Source organism: Mustela nigripes, chromosome 3 (assembly GCF_022355385.1).
Source record: "Mustela nigripes isolate SB6536 chromosome 3, MUSNIG.SB6536, whole genome shotgun sequence".
Lineage (NCBI taxonomy): Eukaryota > Metazoa > Chordata > Mammalia > Carnivora > Mustelidae > Mustela > Mustela nigripes.
Window position 1 is genome coordinate 3,938,758 of NC_081559.1, and position 21,183 is coordinate 3,959,940.

The 21,183-nt window shown below is 46.5% G+C and overlaps 1 protein-coding gene across 4 annotated transcripts in view; it reads left to right on the forward strand.

Moving 5' to 3' along the window:
* MYO1B (myosin IB) overlaps positions 1 to 21,183 on the forward strand; it is a 176,305-nt gene that overhangs the window by 41,323 nt on the left and 113,799 nt on the right. For all 4 annotated transcript variants that reach the window (XM_059393086.1, XM_059393088.1, XM_059393089.1 and 1 more), the window contains exon 3: positions 9,125 to 9,240. In XM_059393086.1, coding sequence (XP_059249069.1) covers positions 9,125 to 9,240 — 116 coding nt within the window. The remainder of the gene's footprint in view (positions 1 to 9,124; positions 9,241 to 21,183) is intronic.

Below are 21,183 nucleotides of genomic sequence, written 5' to 3' on the forward strand. Positions count from 1 at the left end.
CTCGATCTCATGAGCCTGAGATCAGGATCTGAGGCAAAATCAAGAATCAGATGCTTAACTGACTGAGCCACCAGGCACCCCGTTTTTTAAAGATTTATTTATTTGAGAGAGAGCAAGAGAAAGAGAGAGCGTGCACGCGGACTCTGACTTCAGAACTAGTCTCAAACTCGATGGACTCATCTCCTCACCCTGACATTTGAGGCTCTCTGCCGTTGGAGCCAGTCTCGTTTCCTGGGCTGTTACTCACTGGAGGTCTGTGCTCTAGGCAGGCCGGCTCACTCCTGTCTTTGAAATCTGGGTGGGTAGGCCTTTGTGCCTCTCTCTCTGTTTTAATCCGTGTTGGAGCATCTGCCAGAATGTCCAAGACTGAACATATGCCAGTGTCTCTCTCTGCCTCTTGCTGTTTATCCACTTTTCCACCCGTGGACTTGGGCTGCCTCCGCCTTTTGCCGCGGGGTCAGTGCTGTGCTGGACCTGGGCGTACAGATAACCATTTTGAGTCTCTGGCAATTCATATTACTAAAAAAATTTTTTTGGAGACTACAACTGTCTTTGTGAAATTTTTTTGAAAAGAGGAGTTCAGTCATTACCTAAAACCTGAGTTCTCTTACGCCACTCTTTGGGGGAACATTACTTTATGTTGGTCATGCCCATCCTTTTAGACCTGCTCACATCTTTCGACTTTCTGGATCGTTTCTGGACCTCTGCAGTTCACAGGGACTGTTCCCTCATGTAGACCCAAAGCACTCACCTAGGCAATAAGAAGACAAATGACTTATCTAGCCAGGAATCGCTGAAATCTTATTTCATCCCCTTTTGTGGCTCGACAACTCTTTAAGTTTTATGTTTGATGATACAGAAGTCTTACCTTGTCAGTCTCACCCCCTAAGCTCTAATATAAGCCACTCAGGAGCACAGACCACAGGCGCGTCTTTGAGTTCCCACTATGCCTCACCCGATGTTGTGCATAAAGAAGGCCCTTAGTGACTGCCTTGCTCACTTCTTCAGAGGTTGTAGCCTGAGTTCTGTGGGAAGGGGCATTTTTACCTGGCTCCTGACCCATGCTGGATTTGAAGTGTTATCGCTGTGCTGTTGACAGTGGCTTGGATCCTGGGTTTTGGAGGAATCTTATGCATTCTTTAATACTTTTGGGGGACCATTTTAGGCTAACTTGTTAACACTAAGTAAGATAATTCATGAAATGTTGCCTGTTGCCTTGCCACTCTCCTGGTTTATTTCTCTGATGTGCAAGGGTGATTTTTATACAGTGTCTTGCATGTCTTCATGATGGAGGTGCAAATTTTGTGTGCTGGGATAAACGTTAAAAAAAAAAAACTTTTCTGTTGAGATAAGAAATTTTCCTGTAACTACATACTTTCCTCTCCCTTGTCCTTCTTCATTTAACCCTGGTGGCATGAAGGTTTCGGCGTCCTCAGGTCCTCAGATAGGAGGCTTCTACCCAAGAGAGGCCCTCTGTCATACAAAGGTGAAGATGCTCTTGGAAGTCGTTGGACAACCCGGGTTTCTACAATTTGGCATTTTGCTTGGCCCCTCTTCCCCAAGCTGTGCAGGCCTAACAAATAGCATGGATGGTGTGCTCTGACGAAAAGAGAGTGGACTCGTGGCTCCTTGTCCTAGCTGCACTTGTGGTAGAAAATGTGTCAGACCACTTAACTTCTTTGTATTCTGTTGTTATGGGCAGTAAGATGGAGAGTGTCGGGGTGACTGAGGGAGAGTTTAGTAAAAAGGTGTTTAAGTGCATGTTTTATGCCAGCACCTTTTTTTTTTTATTATTATTATTTTAGATTTTATTTATTTGAGAGAGCAGAGCAAGCACAGATGGGGGAGGAGGGGGAGGGAGAAGCGACTCTTCCCAACCCCCTCCACTGAGCAGAGAGCCTGATGTGAGGCTTGGTTCCAGCACCCTGAGATTACGACCTGAGCTGAAGGCAGATGCTTTTAACCCACTGAGCCACATAGGCGCCCCTGTGCGAGCACTTTAATAGGTCTGGGGATGAGTTGCTCAGGAACTGTGGAGACTGGAACACAGATAACTAAAATTCATTCTGAAGTTGGTAGAGAAGCTGGTAGATAGGCAGATGGGGATGCCTGGTTAGAGCCTCCGCAAAGCAGGGGCTTTAAAAACAGAGTTTGAAAGAAATCAATATTGAAAGCAGCATCCAAGAAGTCAGGGTGGTGAAAACAAGTCATTGTGAGGTTTTCATATGTGTATTTTATGGTTTAATTATAATTTTATTTTCAATTTCATATGGAGAGTTGACATGTAAACTTTCAGAATTTAGGGCTTCTAAAGATCTTAATGTTGCCCGGGGAAGAACTGTGATGTGAAAGATGTGAAACTCTTCCGACTTTTCTTTGTACGTACACTGATGTTGGTTCATTTAGCATTGTGGTCGAACGTGCGTACAGTGCCACGTAATTGAGACTTGAAGAATATCCAAACTGTGCTTCACTATTTAACTTGAAACTTTCTTTGGTTTCTTTTGGTTAGATACCATTCCAAAATGTATTGTGTATATCCTTGTCATCCAAACCAGAACACTGTCTCTCATGCTGTCCTTTGATGGCCGTGCTGTGTTGGCCCGGTGCTGGGTGATAAAGCACTCTGGCCAGCTGAGCCGGGCTGTTGGCTCTTACTCTAAATAGCTCTTTGTTTTGATGCTTTCAGAATTATTTTGATTGATGCTTTCAGAATTATTTTGATCTCTTACTCCTTTTTAAAATTTCATGCTTTGCTTCTCTTCCCCTCTGTCTCTTCCTTTTTCCATTAATGACCATTGTTTCTTCCCTTAGGGTAGGAGTTCTTTTTTTTAAAGATTTATTTGTCATTTATTTATTTATATATTTATTATGTTATGTTATGTCATGTCAGTCACTTTACAGTACACCGTTAGTTTTCGATGTAGCGTTCCGTGATTCATTGTTTGCGTGTAACACCCAGTGCTCCATGCAGCACGTGCGCTTAGTACCCGTCCCGGGCCTTACTCGTCTCCTCACCCCCTTCCCTCTGAAACCTTAGTTTGTTTCTCAGTCCACAATCCCCCATGGTTCATCTCCCCCTGTGATTTCCCACCCCCCTTCGTTTTTCTCTTCCTTTTCCTAATGTCCTCTGTGCTATTCCTTAAGCTCCACAAGTCAGTCAAACCATATGATAATTGACTCTCACTGCTTGACTTATTTCACTCAGCATAATCTCCTCCAGTCCCGTCCATATTGATACAAAAGCTGGGTATTCATCCTTTCTGATGGAGGCATAATACTCCATTGTATATGTGGACCATATCTTCTTTATCCATTCGTCCCTTGAAGGGCATCTTGGTCCTTTCCACAGTTTGGCGACCATGGCCATTGCTGCTATGAACATTGGGGTACAGATGGCCCTTCTTTTCACTACATCTGTATTTTTGGGGTAAATACCCAGTAGTGCAATTTCTGGGTCATAGGGTAGCTCCGGTCAACAAAACTAAGAGATAACCCCTGGAACAGGAAAAGGTATTTGCAAATGACACTACGGACAAAGGGCTGGTATCCAAGATCTAGAAGGATAGGAGTTCCCAACTCAGTTTATCAACTGTACGCAAACTGTTATAAACCTATCACATTTATGTTTTTTTCTGGGGAGAAGTTGTAAGTCCCATAGCTTTCATTGGCATTTCAGAGGGATTGACAGCTTGAAAAAGGTTAAGAACTGCTCTGTAGCAGTATTTGTTAAACTGTAAGTTTCAACCTGTTAATGGGTGATAAAAAACCACTTGGTGGGTTAGGACCAGCAGTTTTTTTAAAAAAAACTGTAATGACTAGACTTGAACAAATACTATCAGTGTGTCTCAGATGGTAAGAGTATTCAGGGTTTCATACATATGTGTGTACGTGTATATAATATGCACTCGAGCACACACACACTTCATCTTGATGAAAATTTATTTCTTACGGTGAGTCACAGTTGATCGTCTGAGACATACGGCTACAGAGTGGCCCCACTTTAGAGATGCTGCTGCTCTTCCTCTGTAGTGTGCTGAGTTTATTAGAAATGTGGCTAAGATGAAAGTAAGTGAGGCCAGAAGGATTTTCTCTCCTTTTAGAAATGTTTACAGAATTGATTACTTTGGAATATTTAGAGAAGAAAGTAAGATAGAAGGGTGGGTCTGGAGAGACACTGTCACGGTTGCTGCCACCATGATTAAAACACGGTTCTGTGGGTCCTGAAGGGGAAGACCACACGCTGTGGCTTTCACCTGTGGTTACACGTGACTTTTTCTGGGGAGACTTAAAAAATTGTTCTAAAAGATTTTATTTATTTATTTGACAGAGAGATAGCAAGAGAAAGCAGGAGACAGTGCGGGATGTTGAGGGGGGTGGTGAAGGGCAGAGGGAAAGGGAGAAGTAGGCACCCCACTGAGTGGGGAGGCCAGCACGGGGTTAGCCCCAGGACCCCGGCATCATGACCAGAGCCAAAGACAGAGTCTTAACTGATTGAGCCACAACTGGGGAGACCTTAAAAGATACAAATGCCTGATCTTTGGGTTACATATATCGGGGGCCTTTCTTCTGCGTTCTGAATTGCTGGGTGCAAGTCCTCCAGGAAGGTTCTGTGGGTCCTGAATAGTTTTCTCTGTGATCACAATAGGAATATTCTTTTTTTTTTTTTTTTAAGATTTTATTTATTTATTTGACTGACAGAGATCACAAGCAGGCAGAGAGGCAGGCGGAGAGAGAGGGGGAAGCAGGCTCCCTGCTGAGCAGAGAGCCTGATGTGGGGCTTAATCCCAGGACCCTGGGATCACGACCTGAGCTGAAGGCAGAGGCTTTATTTAACCCACTGAGCCACCCAGGCGCCCCATAGGAATACTCTTGAGTATTATTTGGTTACTCACAAGGCATGTGTTCTGGAATGCTGCGGATATCTGAAATATGAAGACGGAGATTGTTTGGACTTAGGAGTGTTTGTGTATTCTTGATCTAATGTCTGCCCTTGAGAAATGAAAGATAAAGTTGGTCATCGAATGTGCCATTTATAAAAAGTTAGAGCTTTTTCTCTCTCCCCTTTTCTTTCCTCCTCGCTCCCTCCCCCACCCCCACCTTCCGTCTTCCTGCCCACCCCTCCTCGCCCCACACCTCCTCTCCCCTTTCCCCTCCCCCCCTTCACCTCCTTTTTCCTTCCTAGGCGGCAGAGGCTAGTCCCACAGGGCAGCAGGACTAAAGGGGGCTTTCCCGTGTCGTGGTGGCAGTGTGTGTGTGTGCCTGTGTCCTTGCGGGCGCCAGGGGCTGGGAACGTGGACGTGGCGCGCCGGGACGTGGCGCGCCGGTTAGGAGAGTAGTTAGGAGGAGGTTAGGAGGTTGATTGAGCAAATACATACATACATGCTAGGGAAATGAGAACCGGGCTTGTCTCTGTTAGAGAAGGGAGATAGAACCTAATTGGGAGATAGTCTGGGCCCTTACGGCCAAGAAGTCCCTTGCACTGTAATCTGCTTAATGGGAGAATCCGGATTCTGGTCGGAGTTTCTCTGGGTTCTTTGGGGCCGCAGGGGCGAAATTGAGAGATGAGCGCAGCCATCGAAGTGGTCTGCTGAGAGACGAACTGAGCCGCGGGAGGCCTTTTGTGGGCCCAGTTGGTGCAGGCACTGTCCGAGCTGGACACAGGTGACACACACGTTACCAGTCAAGTGAGTGAGTGGAACTCGGGGCGGGGGGTGGGGTACAGGGGATGATGTTTGTTGCTCCCTTTTGTAAAGATCTGTAAGCTTTGCTTTTTTTCCTCCTTTTTTTCTCCGTGACATATTCAGAATAAACTGGACACACCCAGCCCTTAATACTTACTACTGGACTCTAAGAAACCCTGTGTCCTGTCTCCAACCTCTTAATGCCAACGGCTGCTGAATGAGTTAGTGCAGAGTTCTTTTTAGAGCCCGGTGCAATAAGCAGATACCAACTTTAAATAATATACCGTGGCTTGTTAGAAAAATAATGTCTTCTTATTTGTAAGCCCAGATGTTAATTGACGTGAACATGAACTGCTGGTACTGTTGTCCTGATCCCCGGAGAGGAGGTGCAGTCCGGTACCGCAGTGCCTGCATGTGAAGTGCAGAGCTGCCAGGGCCAGCGTGGAATCCTAAGCCCCGCGCGGCCGGGCAGCTGCGGTGAGGAACCCTTCTGTGTCTCCGGAAAGTCGGACTGTGACGCAACATTGGAGTTACACTGTTGACACAGAGTGGGAACATTTAAATCTTTGACGAACGCACATAGACCCTTCAAGGAAGAAACCCACAAGCAGCAAGGGCAGGCGTCCTGGTAGAGGACAGGCCGAGTGAGGCATTCGAGATTAGAGGCTCGGTGTCTGGAACATGTACACAAACTAGCGAGGAGAGAGAGTGCCGTTTCTCGCCCTGTTTCCTTGTTTTAGGTTGATAAAAGCTTGTCCTGCTTGACTGCTTTTCTGCTTCGTCCTGAGCCATGTTGGGGTACCGGTAATTGTTGCTGTAACAAACCAGCTCCCCAAATTAGTGGCCTAGAACAACAACTATTTATTTGTGCCCCTTTCTCTGGGGTAGCAATTTCGGTGGACTTGAGCTTGCTCTGTCTCCTGCCGGTCTCAGCCGGGATCATGCGTCTGACTTGAGGCCTCTGGTGGCCTGACTGGGGCTGGTTGGCTTGGGATGGCTTCGCTCCGAGCCGGGCGCCAGGCTCTGCAGCTCAGGGCACCCAGCCATGCGTGGGGCTCAGGCCCATTCACGTCCTGGCTTCCAGTCACGGCCATGAAATAGGGGTTCATCCTGCGCAAGTACTTTTCAAGCCTCTGCTGTGTGTCATCTTGTAATGTCCCGCTGGACATTGGATAGTCAGGTCACATGGACAAGTCCAAGTTGAAGGCCGGAGGAATAAACTATCTCTTGATAGAAAGAGTGGCAAAGTTAGATTTCAGAGGGTTATGCCTGCAAGGGTGGAAGGGTTGTTCTGGCCAGCTTTGCAAACAGTGTCCCACAGTGGGAACCTGCAGGGAAACGGTAGAGTAAGGATTTGTTTGGTGGCAACACGTGGCATGGAGGTTTCATAACATATCGGGCACTGGAAACAGTGTACTTGCGAAGTTGAGCAGAAGAAGAGTTCTGGGAGAGTGACTTTTCTTAGTGACAAACGGCCCCGTTAAAGCCTATCATTCGGTTTACAAGTCTCGACGGGGCATCCTCAGTGGGCCAGGCCTTTTTGAGGTGACAGGGAGAGAACAGGGTGGGGGGACGGGGAGAATTCCTAATTCAGTATGTATAAAATTCACAAGTAACAAAGAGAAGCTTATAACCCAGTTGTGTGGCTTTTGATTTTGGGTTTGAGGCAGCAAAGTTGTTCTCTGTCAGAATGCTACGGAGGCAGATTTTTATCAAGAATTTAGCCACCGGGAAGTTTGGTTTTAAAGAACAACTTGACCATTGGTTTCTCTGCCAACAGCAAATATTTGTCTCAGTTATTATATTCTAGAAATTACCTAAAAAAGGGCAGTCTTGTGCTTTTCTATTGAAGAAGGCCGATCTTTTAATCAACAGATATTAAAGGAATAACTGGTCATTACATTTTCGTATATACCAGTGTAGCTAATTCTGGTATATTCATTAGAAGCGATTATGCCCGTTACTCAGTCTCCAGCATCTCCCACTTACTTGCCCAGGTAGGCTGGAGTGGGAAGAAACCTTTTAGAAAACGTGGAAAGTTGGGAAACTTGGAATCTTGTCAGGCCAGATTAATTGGTCCTCCTGATAGAATGTCAGAAATGAATGTCAGAAATAAATGTAGAAAATTGCGTGGGAACAGAGTTTTCTTTCACAACAGTGGCCTTGCCTATGCTTGACAGGATGAAAAAGTATGTGTAGAGATGACCTGTTCAGTTTTCTGGGTTGGAAGAGAAAGTCTTTTGTAGTTAAAATAACTGTGACCCATGTTTAAAAAAAAAAAAAAAAAAAAGTCAGCACACTCACACTGCTCTGTTTTCTATTCTGTTCAGTTTTCTAGAAGGATCTGACAATCTCGAATCCAGTGGTGGCAATATGGGAAAAACCTGTTGCTCTGAAAATGCCACCCTTTGTTGCATGACACTGGAAGGGTGGGGAAGTTAGAACTGACTCTTTTCCCTTCTTTTTTTCTTTCACCTCTCTCTTTAAAAAAAAAAAAAAAAATCCCTTAGGTATTACTGTTCATGTCTCCACACTACCCCCAACCCATGATGTTGAAACTGAAAGGAAAAACGAAGCCACTAAAATGAGTTCCAGTTACGTGACTTTTGCTCACAGCCTGCTAGTCTTTGTACAGAATGAGCTGAACCAGACTACTCTTGCTGCCGGGAATCCAGATCAAAATGAAAGGGAAGATTAATAGCGTTCCACTTTGTAGTGTGAGAGGGTTCCTGTCTGCGAAAATACAGCATCGATCCCTTCAGAAGTCCATTTGCATTCCACATTGAATTTAAATTTGACATTAAATGGATTCTCCTTTAGAAAATACATTTAAATTCTGATGTTATAATATGTTAGATAGAATATGAGATTATGTTGTTCCAACACCCAAGGGATAACTATGGCTGTCTTATGGGGCCGTAAGCTGTCTGCGCCCACTGGAGAGATTGACAGGCTGGGGTAAGGCCAGCCCCAAAGTAGAGGGTCTGGCTGATAGGTCTGGATGTGGTTCAGACGGCGTGAGACCCTGGGTTACAGTGGATTGAAACAGCAGGGCAGAGAAGAGAGAAGGAGGCACCGGTTCTAACCGGAGTAAGGGAAAGCATAGCTGTTGCTCAAAATTAGCTGTGGTGGTGACGAAATTTTTGGCAAGTGTGACAGGACTGTGGAGAACTCTTATCCAGGATCATAAATTAATCTGGAGATTTACTTTGAAAGGTATTTTCAACATATAAATCTGTGCCTTCCATTTATCAGCAAAATGAATAAACATTATTGACCGTCTGTCTTTGGAGATATTAAGTGTTCTTGAAAAATATGAATGGTCAAGCAGTAGAACCAGTTTTCTTTTTAAAAGGGTGAAGCCATGAGTCGCTGAGATTTAAGATGTTAAAACACATCCTGTGTAATAATGAGGGTATTTTTTGTTCTCTCTTTTGCAGACATACATTGGAAGCGTGGTTATATCCGTTAACCCATACCGGTCCTTGCCCATTTATTCACCAGAGAAAGTAGAAGATTACAGGAACAGGAATTTTTATGAACTGAGCCCTCACATGTAAGTATGGGATTAAAGCATCGAGTTTCTCTTTCACTGCAGAGACGTGTAGTGGACAGATGTGTCCAGCTGTTTCCTTTGAGTCTCAGGAAAATGTTTTCGTCATTTTTAAAAATAAGATGGAGGAATGTGAAAGTTAATTGTTAGGCCCTCATTTTAAATTTCAAAAAAGGCAGAATACTTCATTTGGCGTCAGGCTCTTTAAGTTCTGAAATATTTGGGTTCAGTATGTAAAATATGTTCTGCTGCAAATTATATGTAAGTAGCAGCTGCTGCTAATTATTTTTGCAAATAAAACAGGAATGCTCATTGTTTATTCTTTTAAAGAGCCCAGGCAGCATTTTCGTGGGGTAGGTCAAGAAGGATCCCGAGTGTTGGGTTGTGTAATGGTTTTGAGTGAAAAGAGGGAGTCATACCTTCGGTTAGTAATCTTCACAGACTCTGACATCGTTCACCAAATGTGTGCATGAGGCCCACGGTTTCACCTTCCCGGAAGCCAGTTGCTTGTTTGATTTTTTTCCTGAAGGTCACTCGTTAGTGTAAAGAATTCCTGTAAGTAACAATCGACAGTAATTACATAGCACCAGGGTTGAAGAGCCCTGAACGGAAGCGGAAGAGCCCGCAGACTTCTGGCCGTGGTCTTGCAGAACAGCATTTTCTCTCTCTGATTGAAGACGAGCTGTTATTTTTGACAGAAAATAAAATCTTAATAGTTAAAGCATATGGATATCCTAGTCTTAGATGTTTCTCTTGATAGCATGGCACATCCTGACATTTTTGGCCTGTTTGGAACTACAAATGTAAGGACTCCCTGAGCACGGTTGCTGAAAGCTAAATACTGTCTATTTTGCCGACCAAGTGGGTTCTGATTGTTCTGTTTTTTTTCTACGAGTAGATTTTGCAAGTCATCTTGTTTCGTTTTGCCTGGAGAAAAATAAACTCTTGAAATTTGTTTTATAAAATTCTCTCTGTTGTAGTTAAGTCACTGTAATGAAATCCTTTATTTGATGACTGAATCTCTGTCTTAAATTCAAGGCCTTAAAACCACACTTCCCAAAGTCAGATGCTTAGATCACGGTGGTAGGGTCCCTCAGGAGCTTATGCAACCTCTGGTCTCCTAGGCTTACCTCTAACAAGCCGGGAATCCTGTTTCTCACAAGCTTTCCGGGTGCTCCTTGCGTCCACGCGGGTCTGAGAGCGCGCTGCCTCCGGTAGGCGGTCACCGGTGTTGGCCCCCCGTTCACTGCTTGTAGCAAATCATGATCATTCCTGCAAGGAATCTTCATAATGTAATAATGGCTTGTATTTATTGCGTATTTACATGCATGATAACTCATTTTATTCTCAAAATAATTCCGTGAGGTGTAAAGACGGTTACAAATGGGGAAATTTTCCCAAAGCCACGCAGCTCACGGGAGGGGAGCCCGGCTGTGGACACAGTCATCGGCTGCGCACCTCAGCTAGAAACGGGCTCTGTCGTTGTCTTGGTGGGGCTCCTTCTCTGGGTCTCTGTCCGCATCCCAGGCCCTCCAAGGTAACCTTAGTGGTGCCTCACTTTATCTCCAGCCAGCGTGTCTTTCTTCCGTCGCGGCCTTGATCTCCAGTTTGGGGATGTTTAGATACGGAACAGATGTCTATTCTAGAACACAGAAGTTCATGCTCTGTAATAGCCGTTTATCCCCACCCCGGGAAGATTTCCGAGTCTGTGGCACGCTATCCTCCTATGCCCCCTAACTTCAGCGACAGTCAGCTGTAAGATAAATACCCAGGGTGCTTAGAATAAAGACAAAATCTTTTTTTTTTCTTTTACTCAGTAAATGTTTATTAGATTGAGTTAGGCAACAAGACTTTTCACCATAGTCTCTGAAACACCGTCCTGGGGTGGCCGTGCAAGGTCCAAGTTTACGTAATGAATCTGAACTCGCCAGATTTGAGTCCGGCGGTCCTGCCCATCTCGCCTCGTCCTTCACGGCCTCGCCGCCGCCGTCCCACCGGTCCTATTTGCACATCCTGTGCCTTCTGCCTGGAATGTTCTTCCCTCCTTCTTCCCCAGGGCGACTCCTGTTCTTCCTTCGTCCTCAGATTGCCTTAGACCTCCCCAGGGAAGAGCGGTCCCTCGCCCCCTCTGGCCAAGGTCAGAGGCATTGCCCTTGTCACAGTTGCAGTTGAACGCTGCTTTATGGGATTTTTTGATTCGCGTCAGCCTCAGCTGCCGTGTGGCTCACCGTAACATTATCAGCACCTCAGGGTAAGTTAAGTGCTGAGAGTGTGTTGAGTAGGACTTGGGTTCCAGTCCCAGCACTTCCACTCACACGCTATGTAATCTTGAGCAAATTGAAAAAAAAAAAAAAAAAACCACTTCAACTCAGAACTTAAGCAGTTTGCTCTGTTCAGTGGGAAAATAATGATTAACTTCTAGGATTCTTGGGAGGGGTAGATACCTAGTAGCTATTTAGATAATATAATTACCCGATATAGGTCAGGTGCTTAGTCTGGAATGGACCACAGCCCTCTAGGAAGGGAGAGCAGCTGCGCTCACCAGGGCTAAGTGTAGTTATTATAATAATGAGAAGTACAGGACACATTTCGAGCATCCTAACATGCCCTTTCTTACCAGTTTCTCTTCCATCGTGGGCTGTTTACCACTTCCTTTATTTATTTAAGGATTATTTATTTCAGAGAGCAAGAGAGAGAGAAAGCTCGTGTGGGAGGGTTAGAAGGAGGGGGAGAGAGAATCTCAAGCAGACTCGGTGCTGAGCAGGGAGCACGACGCCCAGTCTCAGGACCCTGAGATCCCCACCCAAGCCGAAACCAAGAGTCGATGCTTAACCAGCTGTGCCACCCAGGCGCCCCTCCACTTCCCTTTAAAGCATTTTTCCTGAGTCATTCCTTGTAAGTGTCCAACTTTGATAGTGTCTGAAATGGGGTCAGTGCTAGCTGGGTTTCCTACTAAAACCTAGTCTGACATTCTCAAATAGGAATTTTGCAGTATAATAAGGTAGATGATTTAGGCTTTTGATGTATTGTAACCATAACTGTTTCAAGAACTTGATCCCAATTTCAATAAAAAATGTAAATAGCTGCTCAGACCATGTATACTTTGAAAATTTTGCCAATTAATTTACCCCAGATGACATTTGGAATTTAATTTGACTTGGTGTTGACTGTTAGTCTTCAAAAACACCCAGGTTCTTTCCTTTATAGCTCATGTGTTTTTGAAAGTTGTCCAGAAATGATCTTTCTCTTTAAATTTCAGATCATTGAAAAATATTTACATTTCATGTAGGTACATGACTTTGAGATAGTGTCCGTGTATAGATGAATAAAATGAAAATAAACAGTGATTTCGTATGTAAATTCCTTTTCGAGGGTGTTTTTACGTCGTCTTCTTCACTCCTACTACATACCCTGTCTCTACGGTTAAAACCTTGCCAGTCTCCTCAGGGCTGTTCTGAAAGCTCAGTGCACACGTGACTTCCGCCTGAGTTACCTGAACCCTCCCCCCTGTGTTTCTGTGTCATCCTCTTTAATGAGATGGAAGCTTCTGTGGGTCAGGATCTTTCCCCTGCATACGTCTGTGGCTTTTTCATTGCTTTTCTCTTAAGAGCTCGGTGACTACGGAACAAAAGCGATTTTAAATAATTTTTCATTTCATCTTATCTGTGTTATCTCATTGCTGGTATTTCAGTGAACTCAAACCGTTCTTAGTAGGATATATACAGTGTTAATTAAAAATTTCATGGCGTATAATGAGAATTTCTTCTCCTTCTGATAAAAAAGAAAGTTAATACTTAATATCATTTTCTGGTGCTCTTTAAATCCTGAATGTTCAGGTTCCGTTTATTCGTGATCTAGAGCACCTTTACCATCTGATAGAGTGTCTAGCCGACGGAGCACAGCGACACGGAAGGAAGAGTGTGTTGTGACCAGTGTCCCCTCTTGGTGGTCGCAGCCCAAGAGCCAGCTAAAATGTGTCCTTAGCTCGGGATGTAATGGGTCGCCGTGTTCCGTCAGGCATTACGAGCACTATGTGAAGCACACAGTCTTTCTCTGTTAGTAAAGGAAAAACCCTGCAACAAGTTTTAAAAACTGAGGAATGTGCCTTTGAAAAATTTGGCTATTCTCACCTAAAAATGAGAAAGTAATTAATGGGAGGATTTGGACAGTGCTCATGTCAGTGGTCCAGACATGAGTCCTCTGTCATGAGGGACCTTTTGGTTCCTAATTCTGGGCCAGATGGATCTGGAGGGCCACACGCCATTGTCCAGAGAGTGGCACTGCTGGCAGGCTTGTGTGTTCTACGTCTTTGTTACTCCCGTTGCCATCCTCCTGGAAGGTAAACCAGGTAAGCGTTACAAAGAATATTTCCGGCTGTATCTCAAGATGTGCTAGAGCGGCGGCTGTCTGGAGCTTGGGGCCCAGGCCCAGGACAGGCGATTCAGATGTCCTCCTTTGTGATACCTGTATTTTTCTCTACAGCAGAGTTGGAATTCTTTGAGGAAAATTGCTTTTTTTTTTTGAGAACTCTTATGACTGTTAGACCCTGAATTCTCAGAGAAGTAGTTTGTATAGTGGAGTATGAAAGCGTTTTTTTAGGGAGAAAGAGAGAAAGTTAGGGGACGGGGTGTTACCTTGCTGAGGCTTTTGTCTTATTCCTCTCCTCTCCGTTTTCGGAATAACTGAGCCTCTGATGGGTTCTGCACCTCTCGGAAACTCACTTGCAGAATCAGATTTCGGGCATTCCCATCTAACGTGCTTTCTACTTCCTGCTTTAGAAAAGTTACTCATTTACTGAGCACGTATTTGTGGAGCGCTCACGGCGTTCCAGGCTGTCTGGTAGGCCCTGGGGTGCGGTTGTGAACAAAGCAGATAAAATTCTTGTCTTCTTGATGGAGACACTGTCTTCTCCTAACTTAAGTATACAGAAACCAAGATTGTTCCAACCACCAGTCAGGAGGGAAAGGGTGGACAAAGGGAGGGAAGCTTTTGTGAAAACAACATGAAGGTCGATGGTTATCTTAGAAAGCGCCATTGATGCCTGCTGTCTCCTGCGGTTTGAGTCAGGAGCTGATAGGCTGTGGTCTGTGAGGTTTTGCATCTCTGTAGGCCTCTGACCTGGACGAGTGACTTGCTCAGGACAGAGTCCACATGCCATGAGTCCCACTGTAGACTCCTTAAGCCAACATTTTCTGTTGGAATGACACCGTCTTGAAAAGAGTTGAAATTGCCTTTCATCTTTCTGCGTGACTCCTAAGGGTCAAAATAAGCAGACGGCAGTCCTCGTGTTTGCTTTCAGTCTTGGCAGATATTTGATTCTGGACGACCACGGGCTGGAAAACTTCTTGATTTGGAGGGACTGCCAGAGGAGGAGGGGGAGGAGAGTTTGATTGTAGCTGGGCAGTGGCGATGTGGCAGTGAAGGGCAGCCATTAAATTGAAGGCTTCCTAGGGCTGCGGTGAGAAGAAACATTTGTGGGCCCGGCGCGTGTTCAGCTCCTTGGATGGAACTTACTGCCTTTGACTCTCAAGTTTTTATTCTCATTTTATTGTTTTACTGGGTCTATATTCTTGGCAGAAAGACACCTCAGCAACTTCTCTTTCAGATTACAAACTTTTTTTTTTAGAAGATTTTATTTATTTGACACAGAGAAAGAGCACAAGCAGGGGGAGCAGGAGAGGGAGAAGCAGGAAGCCCGCTGAGCAGGGATCCCGATGTGGGGTTCAATCCCAGGGCAGTGGGATCACGATGCTTAAGTGACTGAGCAACCCAGGTGCCCTCTGATTATGAACCATTTTAAACTAAAGTTGGAAGGTTGATTCTTTGCGACCATAATGTTTTTATCATGAAGCTCATTGTGATATGAGAATACATTCATTAATGAAAAGTGTTTCTGTGTGTCTGAGAAGTCTCAGATCCTAATTATAGATCCCTGAGAATTTTTTTTAAAAGATTTTATTTATTTATTTGACAGAAAGAGAGAGAGAACACAAGCAGGGGGAGCAACAGAGGGAAAGGGGGAAGCAGGCTCCCCGCTGAGTATGGGGGGAGCCCCACGTGGGACTTGATCCCAGACCCTGGGATCAGAACCAGAGCTGAAGGCAGACACTTAACCAACTGAGCCCCCCAGGCGCCCCTGCCCCTGCCGTGAGCACTTACATCCCTTCTCACAAAATGCACATCTCATACTTGGAAGTTTATTTTGAAAAGTCCGTTTGTAATGCCAAGCCCACGTTCATACCACAGTATGAATAACTAATACATAGTTATTTCAGTGATACCATCTTAAAGGGAGAAGTTTGGTTCTCAGCTAAATAGGTTTCTTCCTGCCGTGATTTTACAGGTCTTTGACAGGCCCCGAGAAATTCTGCAACATTCAGACCCATTTCATCCCAAGGAGTGGCAACGAGGCCTCAGCCCTGAAGATGATTTGTCTAACACTTCATCTCCAGCAAGAGAACGATAGTTGGAACCCATGTGGGGAGCCCTATCTAGAGAGGCTGTGTTTACGGTCCGTGGCCAGGGGCATCCCCTTTGTTCTTGAAGTAAGAAACATGGCTGAGGTCTGTTGCTGGGACTTGTTTGGCAGTAGGACAGGGTAACTAGGGAAAGGGGGTGTGTGGGAGTCTGTCTGAATGGGGAACAGCAAATACTAGTCCTGATCCAGTCTGGGGCAGTTAGCCAAGTCAGAGAGAATGGAAATCACAAGTTCAGTAAAGCTTGTAGGGCCCCAGACTTAGGAGGCTGGAGAAGCAGGAGTGTGTCCTGGGGCTGTCTTGGGACAGAAATCCATACAAAAGGGAACAGGCCCTGGCGTGCCAGCCTCAGGAGGGGACTTGCTGCCCACTTTGCCCAAGATAGCTTTCTTCCCAGCTGCAGCCTGTCTCAGGGATCCCAGAGCCCATGTGGAAGTGATGGTTCATTCATTTAGTCTGCATTTTTAAGCATCTGCAATATGTGTGAGGTGCTATGGATACAAAGTTGAATTTGTCCTTGAGGATCCACAGCCTGCTGTGGGGGAGAGACCAGTAACTAACTACAGAAGGGAGAGAACTTCCCTGATGAAGTGGGAGATATAGTGGGGCTCCTGGGTGGCTCAGGCGGTTGATCATCTGACTCTGGATTTCGGCTCAGGTCATGATCTCAGGGTCGTGAGATCAAGGCCCACATTGGGTTCTGTGCTGAGTGTGGAGCCTGCTTACGAGTCGCTCTCTCCTGGGGCGCCTGGGTAACTTGGTCAGTTAAGCGTCTGCTTTTGGCTCAGGTCATGAACCCAGGGTTCTCGATCCAGTCCTGCTTTGGGCTCCCTGAGCAGCGGGAAGTCTGGTTCTCCTTCTCCCTTTGACTTTACCCCTGCTCGTGCTCCCCCCTCTATTGAATCTTAATCTAAATAAAATCTTTACCGATCCCATCTTGATCAGGAGGGAGACAAACCATAAGAGACTCTTAATCACAAAGCAAACTGACGATTGCTGGGGGTAGGGGGGTGTGGAGAGGGTGGTGGGGTGACATTGGGGAGGGTATGCGCAATGGTGAGTGCTATGAAGTGTGTAAGCCTGACGATTCACAGACCTGTACCCCTGGGGCAAATAATACATTATATGTTAATAAAAATAATTAAATAAAAAATTTAAATCTTAAAAAAAAGATTCTCTCCTGCTCCTTCTACTCCTCCCCCACTCTCTCTTAAAAAAGATAACTTATTTTTTTAAAAAGGAGGGAGATGTAGAAAGAGCACATGTTACAATTTGCCCTGGACAGCCGGCTTCCCATTGAAGGCGTGTAATTATCGATAGTGCCCTTGCATTTCCAGAGGTGTCTGAGTTTGGGTCCCCGTGAGCAAGGCACTTGGGTGTGTTGGGGAAGGGTGTGTGGCCGTTTCTGAGGATCTCGAAGACGGGACAGTGGGAGTCTTGCATGCGGAATTGGCCGTATAGATAAGGAATAGGATTCGAGGCCCAGGAAATCATTTTCCCATCAGAGGAGGCAGTACTGATTCCTTCGTTCACTGTTTGCTCCATGAGTGCTGCCGTGTGCCAAGTACCAGCTCTTCAGGTGCTGTGCAAAGTCCAAGCCCTGCTGGGCTTCTGTTCCCAAAGGGAGACAAACAGTAACCAGGAGAAGTCACTAAAATAAAGGGTGTTTCAGATTGTGACAGATGCTCTGGAGAATGACGGGGCTTCCTCTCTGCCACTCCCGTGCTCCCTAATTCCCAGTGTGGGGACAGAGTGGCCCGTGTGGGTTTAGGGAGGACAATGTGTGTCTAAGCACTCATTCCCAGTACCGGATTCGTTCTGCTCATGTGCAGTCACTTAGCATTGACTTTTTCTAAAAGTGGTTCTGGAAGGTGCTAGGTGACATGTGAATTCCTCCTGAATGTGTGAACTCACCGCATAGCTCTTGTATTTTTAAGGTAATTACTTGTTTGTGTCCGGTTGTCCTGGCCTTGTAGCTGGCTGCTCTGTCACTCTGCTCTGAGCTTCCTCCTCAGGTGGTTAAGATTTGGGAAGCAGAGGGGCACCTGGTGGCTCAGTGGGTTAAGCCTCTGTCTTCAGCTCGGGTCGTGATCCTGGGGTCCCGGGATCGAGTCCCACATCGGGCTCTCTGCTCAGCCCGGAGTCTGCTCAGCCCGGAGTCTGCTTCTCCCTCTCTCCCTCTCTCTCTGCCTACTTGTGATCTCTCTTTCTGTCAAATAAATAAATAAAATCTTAAAGAAAAAAAAAAAAGATTTGGGGAGCAGATAGAGCAGCTTTGCTCTGTGCTAATTCCCTATGTTATGTTATGTATTTTGCATGCGGAATTTGCATGTTTCCTGTATTCAGGGTCCTTGGGTAGATATGTCTCCTATTATTTATTTTTTTACTTTTAAGATTTATTTATTAGAGAGCACATGCATGCATGGGGCATGGGGAGGGGCCGAGGGAGAGAGAATCCGCAACCTGACTCCCCACTGAGCATGTGGGGCTCCATCCCATGACCCCGAGACGTGACCTTAGCCAAAATCAAGAGACGCTCAACCGACTGAGCCTCCCAGGAACCCCTACATGTGTATATTACTAAGAGAGTGCAGTTGGCTTTTTTTTTTTTTTGAATCCTTGTTTTTTATTCCTTAAACCTGATTGCTTAAAATGTCAACATTGAGACATTCACTCTTGCCATCATTTTCCATGTCTCTTATCTCTTGTTTGTTTTCTACCGCGTTGGCTCAAGAGCAGATGTTGTGCATTTTCTGACACCAGATGTGTGTGTTTTCCTCACACCAGCTAATTCTCTGCCACCAGCTGGCTGTCCAACGATTCTCTTCAGTTCTGACACTACCCAGAACTGGTGCAGATTCCCCAGGCCAAGGGCTCGGTCCCAGCGGACGGCCCTGCTCTGGATGCCTGCAGTGAGCGGAGTGCCCAGGCACCCCACACTTCTACCCAGCTGATTACAAATTTGGGGTTTCCCACAGTCTTGCTCGGGTTCAGTAATTTTCTAGAATGACTCCTAGAACTCGGAAAACACCTTATTTCCATTCACTGATTTATTATAAAGGCTACAACTCAGGAACAACCAAATGGAAGCAATGCAGAGGGCTAGGTGTGGGGGAGGAGGGGCGCACAGCCCCCGGCCCTCTCTGGGCACTGGGTACGCCAGCTTGCCAGCCCTTCGCTGCTTTCACTGGAATCTCCTTGTTCAAAAGTTTTTATAATCCAGTCAGAAGCTCTTCCTTCCCTTCCTGGGAGTGGGGAGATGGGACAGGAAGTTCCCACTCTGTAGTCATGCCTTTGGTCTTTCTCGTGACCAGCCCTCATCCTGGCACCGTGCAGGGGTCCCGCCATGAGTCGCCTCACTAGCAAAGACTCAGGTGTGCATGAAAGGCACTTGTTAGGAAGAACAGAGAACATTCCTGTTACTCAGGAAATTCCAAGGGGTTCAGGAGCTCTCTGGTAGGAGTCTGACACAGAGACCCAGTACATTTTTTATACCACAGATCTGGACACGTGCACACTTCACTCTTGAGTGTTAGCTTCCTGAAGCCAAGTTAGTGTTGGGGTTTCTGTGTGATGCGCTGGAAACCGGAGCTAGTGGGCCTCCTTTTTCCCAGAGCTATCCTAAGGGTAGTTCACCAGTTCAATTCAGTAAACACTGAGTGTCATAAAGACCCGATTGTCAGCTCCCCTCTTAGGCACCCCCTCCACATGGGCCCTGGATCCCATCCAGCCCTTCTTGTGGTCCTTAAGGCTCTCACTCTGCCGTGGTCTCCGTCCTCCACTGTATTCTCTTTCCTCCCTCTTCCATTCCCACTGACATGCGTGCTGTACTGCTCCTCCTGATTCCATGTCTCCTCGGCATCACTGTTTGTTTCCCTCGATTACAAAACTCTGAAAAAGTTGCAAAGCCTAGTCATGTTGGGCTTTTATCTCCTCACTCAACGACAAGATCACCTGTGGCCTCCGTTGTCCCATGCCGCTGTCAATTTTGAGCCCTTCTCTTCCTTTATCGGTAACATTTGACAGTACGACCAGTTCCTTCCTGAAACCCTTTCTTAGAATTGGGCTTTCTGGAGGCGCCTGGGTGGCTCAGTGGGTTAAGCCTCTGCATTCAGCTCAGGTCATGATCTCAGGGTCCTGGGATCGAGTCCCGCATCGGGCTCTCTGCTCAGCAGGGAGCCTGCTTCCCTCTCTCTCTCTCTGCCTGCCTCTGCCTACTTGTGATCTCTCTCTGTCAAATAAATAAATAAAATCTTAAAAAAAAAAAGCCGGTGTCGGCACACGCGTGTGCTGCGGGCCCCGTGCTGCGGGCTCCGTGCTGCGGGCTCCGTGCTGCGGGCTCCGTGCTGCGGGCGTGACCGGCTGCCCCTCTCCCCGCGTCCTCGGCTGCGGCCACACCGCCCCCGCGGCTGCCCCCCAGCATGCCGGACGCTGCGTTCCTGTGGACGCTGCGTTCCTGTGCTCGCATCGATGAGATTGTTCTCTCGCTCCCGTTAGGAAGTGTCCTTTAAAGAAATAACTTTTTTATTTATTTGAGAGAAAGAGCGAGCGAGCGAGCACAAGCAGGGGCAGGGGCAGAGGCAGAGGGAGAAGCAGGCCCCCCACGGAGCAGGGAGACCGATGCGGGGCTCGATCCCAGGACCCCAGGATCATGACCTGAGCCGAAGGCAGACCCTTAACCGGCCGAGCCACCAGGCGCCCGGGGGAATGTCTTGTCAGTGACGACACTGCCTGAACTAGCAGACCCCGCCCGGGTCACGCATCATCTCTAGACTTGTACTTTCCTCGTTAGTCGTTATCTGATGTTTCTCTGCGTGTTCATTCACTGGTGTCCATTTGCCCCCTGGACAGGACTGCCGTCTCCATGAGAGCAGGGGCTCTGTTTACTTGGCATATCCACGTAGCCACCGCGATGGAATCATGCGTGGCCGGGAGCAGCCCCTCCATAAATATTTGTTGGGTGAATGAATTTGGGGGCCCACTCTGTGCAGAAGCTGTGTCTGAAAGACACCCATGGTCTTTGTCCTCAAGAGTTTTCCACGCTAGTTGGAGGGAGCAGGGAATAGCTACATAAATGGGTCATTTTCATAGAGCATCCTTGCAGTGACCGAGAAGTGCAGGAGAACTGGTGGGTTTGGAGATGCTGAAGGCACCTCCTGTGCTGAGTCTTTCGAAAGGAAATTCCAGAAATAGGTGGTTGCTGTGGTGTAGTAAGCGGCTATGGAGAAGATACAGCAAAAGGTCGGTTTGGGCTACAGCCCAGTGGACCAGGACTCTTAAGAAGGGGGAAGAGGCACTTGAGAGGAGAGCTACATAGAGAACTTTTTTTCTTTTCCTAAATAAAGCATTTAGATACCAGCATCCTTGAATTCTTAGGAGGACTGAAGGATTATGAAGGTTACTCCCACGTAATAGGAGGAGAGTTTGAGGTGCGGGTGGCACGTCAGATCCCAAGCTTGTAAGTACAGGA